This window comes from Kryptolebias marmoratus, linkage group LG5 (assembly GCF_001649575.2).
Source record: "Kryptolebias marmoratus isolate JLee-2015 linkage group LG5, ASM164957v2, whole genome shotgun sequence".
In the NCBI taxonomy this organism is placed as follows: Eukaryota; Metazoa; Chordata; class Actinopteri; order Cyprinodontiformes; family Rivulidae; genus Kryptolebias; species Kryptolebias marmoratus.
This window is the reverse complement of record NC_051434.1, coordinates 721,258-725,655: the sequence shown is the minus strand read 5'-3', so window position 1 is coordinate 725,655 and position 4,398 is coordinate 721,258. Positions and strand designations below refer to the sequence as shown.

General features: G+C 46.8%; 1 protein-coding gene and 1 long non-coding RNA gene across 2 annotated transcripts in view; one reads left to right on the top strand and one right to left on the bottom strand.

The window, feature by feature from the left end:
• The window catches only part of pleca (plectin a), a gene marked incomplete in the record, with an annotated part of 89,410 nt that overhangs the window by 24,881 nt on the left and 60,131 nt on the right, over window positions 1-4,398 (bottom strand). Inside the window, 5 exon segments of the mRNA XM_037975754.1 lie at window positions 1,527-1,619; window positions 1,697-1,774; window positions 2,681-2,770; window positions 3,079-3,093; window positions 4,135-4,196. Coding sequence (XP_037831682.1) covers window positions 1,527-1,619; window positions 1,697-1,774; window positions 2,681-2,770; window positions 3,079-3,093; window positions 4,135-4,196 — 338 coding nt within the window.
• On the top strand, window positions 7-2,044 carry LOC119617044. Its single transcript, XR_005233208.1, has 2 exons — window positions 7-722; window positions 832-2,044. It is a non-coding gene; the product is annotated as an uncharacterized LOC119617044 (long non-coding RNA).

The window sequence follows — 4,398 nt, the reverse complement described above, 5'->3', positions numbered from 1 at the left end:
CTGCATCAACAAACATCAGAATTTATCCTGAATTTTTAAATAGTTTCTGTAATCCTTCAGTAACTTCCTGTTTTATTTTGAAAACCCAGAGTCTCTTTAAATGTGCTTCATTTTTCAGTTGAAAGGCAGAAAAGTAAAAACTTTCCTTTGATTTCCTCCAGAGACACGTCTTCAGGCCTCGTGACGTCAGGGAAACGCTAACAAGCCGCCGACCCAACAGACTCTTCTTTGTTTCCCAAACTAAACTTTTATTGTTGAAACGCCGACTGTTTACCGGTTTGATGATCACGCTGCGAGGCGAAGCTGTGAGTCACGAGGAAGAAAAACTTATAAAACTAAAACATCTAATCCCTCCTCCACTCATTTATTATATTTATGTTATTTTATGGTAAAAAAAAAAAGGAAACTTCCGTCTATTTAATCTTCTCTCTCTGATTTTATTTCTGTTTTTCTGATTTCTATAATCATATTATTTACATTTAATCCCAGCTCTGGTGTTTCCTTCATGGATGTTTTTAATCTTTTACAACTTTTTGCTGTTTTAAATAATCTTGTTTGTGTTTTTTAACTTTAACACTAAAACCTGCCGGAGCGGACGGGTTAAAGAGTCCGATCCGGACCGAACCGACCGGGTCAAGGTTTCCACCCAATACCTAAAGAGCAGAAGCTGAACTCTGGGTCATCAGATGATGGCAGCGGGTCGGTTTGACCCGGTGGTTGGGGTTAGTTCTGATTGGAGGAGGCGGATGACCCGCAGGTTCAACTCCTGCAGGAACAGTTAAATTACGCCGTGTTTTTACAGCGAAGGAATCATTTCAGCTTTTATGACAGGAAGGGTGGAGGACGGGGGGGAAACCCCGAGGCCTCGGTGGGCACCAAGTGACTCAGACCGGACCGGACCTCCACCCTGTGAGGTGAGAAGACTTTTACCTCACAGGAAACTCACCATTGTTTGAGAACTCTTTCAGATCTTTCTTTAGATGTTTCAGAGTCAGCTTCTCGTGGGAATCTCTGCACAAACATCCCATCATAACCAGCGCAGTCATTATATCATCCAAGAATCTGCAGGACCAGAGACTAAACCCACCCAGCTGCTGCTGCCGGACAAGCGGCGGATCGAGACTCAAACTCCAAACAGAACCACAAGGAGAAGCCAGAAAGTCTTTTCTCTGGATAAACAGCTGGACTGTGTTGAGGATTAACAGTAGCTTTGTGCTCGAGCCAAATTTTCCCCAAAGGTCCAAAACAAAACTCATCTGTCAGCCGGACTCAGAGATCAGGTTTTCCTCCCCGCTGCAGAAAAACAGCAGGAATTCAACAACGTGCCGCTCAGAAGATAAACACATGAATTCTTCCACGGAAAACTCCAATCAGAAGGAATTCAGACAGAAAATCACTGAACCTGCCTGGAAACTGACAGAAAAAGTCTCTTTTGAAGACGAGTCTGTGAGGACGTTCACCTCCACGGAGACTTCACTGAACGTCTGCATGATGAAGAGAAATGATCCTCATTAACCCTTCCTTACCTGGAAGTGCAGGATGATGGTCCAGATCAGACCCAGGGTCAGTTTGGGGTTTCCATCGGCGATGTCGTCGTTCCTGATGTTCACCAGCTTCACCTGGACCAGAAGCAGAAACAGCTGAGCTCCGGCTCCGAACAGACCCCTGACACATGAAGGACGCTCGTCTTCCTCACCTGTCTGTGTTTCAGGAAGTCCAGGGCGATCTGAACGTTCTGCAGTTTGTGGAAACGCATCCGGCCTTTTTCCCGCGGCTGCAAGAGACACGGGGAAGACGTGAGGCGGGAATCGGGTTTGGGTTCGAGGCAGACATGGTGCTGAAAACTAAATGTTCAGATGTGACCGATCAGGATGTCTGCAGGTGAAAGCATGAAGATGGATGATCCTGTTCCTGAATAATCTACTGTTTCCGAGCTGATGAAGGTTAATCTGAACGTTCAGGATCCATCATTAACCAACAATCATTCAGACTAAAGACTGCTGAAACTAAAACTAAGTAAATAAAGTTGATTTGTTGTGTTTGATCGTCTTCTATCCCATCATTTCCTTAGATTACATCCTCCTGGATTATAATATATATTATTTTATTGGACCATATATAATTTATCATGTTATTCTGTATTTATGTGTATTTATACTGCAGTATTTTTATCAGACTGAAATAAATCACATCGCTTGGTTTTAGCTGAAGTAATCAGATTACTTTCCCTCCCTAACGCTCGATGATGTCATCTCCCTGCGACGCTGACACAAACAAAAGGATGACCGGGGCGGGCGGGGGGGGGGGGACTGTCAGCATGCAGGACCCAGCAGCCACCTGGGGGCGTGCCGCATGCCTCGCCACTCACCAACCGCACGTTCCTCACGGCGTCACGCTCCCTCAGCTACAGCACGAGCACCGCGAGGGGACAGGTCAGGGGAAGCAGACAGGAATTAGAAAAAACGGAAAAGAACGGAGCTGAACGAGACAGAACGGTTACAGGATGGAAGCCAGGAATGAAATTAGTGTTTTTCAGAAACGTGTCCCTGCACAGCCTCAGCGTGGACAGAAACCATCTACGACATGCAGAAGACGCCGTTATCTTTAGCATGAAAACATTTAGAGCAAAGAGCGAGGACAACAGGAGGACATCTGCAGAGACGTTTCTGAGGACACTCACCAGAGTCTCTCCGGAGAGGACCTCCAGCAGGGAGATCAGGTTGTGTCCATCTCTGAGGTCCTCATACAGGTCGGTGATGTGTCTCTGGGCCTGAAACAGAGTTTATTCATTAAAGTGATCCGGTCGGGTCCACCTGAGACAGAACCAATCAGGAGTCTGATCCGGGATGAAAGACAAAAACATTCACGTTTAGACTGAATAAGTGACTGATCAATCAGCTGCCAGGCAGCGGCAGCAGCTGCTACAGCCAGCTCGCTGTCCGCTCTCTGATTCATGAGTTTAAATATCTGTCGGACTCCTTCAGGTTGTAAAATATTCTGACTGGGCGTGAGGACAGAAAGGTCAAAGGTCAGCGGGGGAAGCTGAGACATGCAGGCAGACAGACGTCTGTGGCCTACCTCTGCCTTCCAGTGCTGAGGAGGAGGAGGAGGAGGAGGAGGAGGATGAAGGACAGGAGGAAGGAAAGAAACAGATGAGAAAATGGAAAAACATCACCAGAATATGATTTCATGGATGGACATAAAACCTCCACAGAACCGAACAGAACAGAACAGAACCGAGCAGAACCGAACAGAACCGAACAGAACCGAGCAGAACCGAACAGAACCGAGCAGAACCGAACAGAGCCGAGCAGAACCAAACAGAGCCGAGCAGAACCGAACTGAACTGAACAGAACCTTTGAACTTTCATCCCGTGACTCTGAGTCTAAAACCCCTCGAGGACAGAATCAAACATGGAGGCCGACGGTTCGGATCAGAGGGGTTTTCCAAACGCCGGCGCTCGTGAGTCGTCTGGTTCTCATGACCCATCGGGTCAGAACCAGACAGAACCTCAGCTTCTCTCTTATAATGCTGGTCTTTCATTTGGAGCCGTTTCTCTGGCTTCTCTCAGACTCTGAGCTGATCTGCTGAGTCATGGTTTTTCTGTCCGTTTCTTTGTGTCAAAGAGAAAGAAGTGATTTAATTTAGGTTAAAAGTTGCTGATTATTTGTTATTATTTGTCTCTAATCCACAGATTTATAATCAGTCAATAAATCAATAAAATCTCTGAAACCTGCTGGAGAATAATTCTGTAAAAAAACTGAATTAAATTGTTTTTTGCTTCATTTTGAACAGATTTATTTCATCTGATGAACAAAGAAATTATTTCATTTTCTCGTGAATAAATGAAATAAATCTGTTTGGTTCTGGTTCTGACCCGTGGGTCCTGGTGTTTAAGGCCCGGTGGACTCCCGGACCTCCTGGTGCCCTGAAACCTAAGCGGTTCTGGCCCGCCGTGCGGTTCTGGAAGCGGAACTCACTCCGCCTCCCGTTGACGACACGGTTCAGAACCAGAACCTGTTTGGGTTCTGAGTTCTGCAGGAAACAGGTTCTGTTTTCTTTCAGTCTGACTTCAGGCTCAGACCCGAAGAAACAATAAGTTCTGACCCATCTGACCCGGTTCGGAAGCTTACCTTAATCAGGTGCTTGTTGACCCATTTAGTGAAGGTCTTTTTCTGGACTCGGTCCCGTTCATCTGTGGAAACAAACAGAACCATCAGTAACTCTGTCCCGGGTCGGACCGGATCAGAACACGGCTGTAAAATTAAAACCAGTCCTGGGTTGTCCCACGTCCCAGGAGTCCCACGTCCCAGGAGTCCCACATCCCAGGAGTCCCTGTCCCAGGAGTCCCACATCCCAGGAGTCCCTGTCCCAGGAGTCCCTGTCCCAGGAGTCCC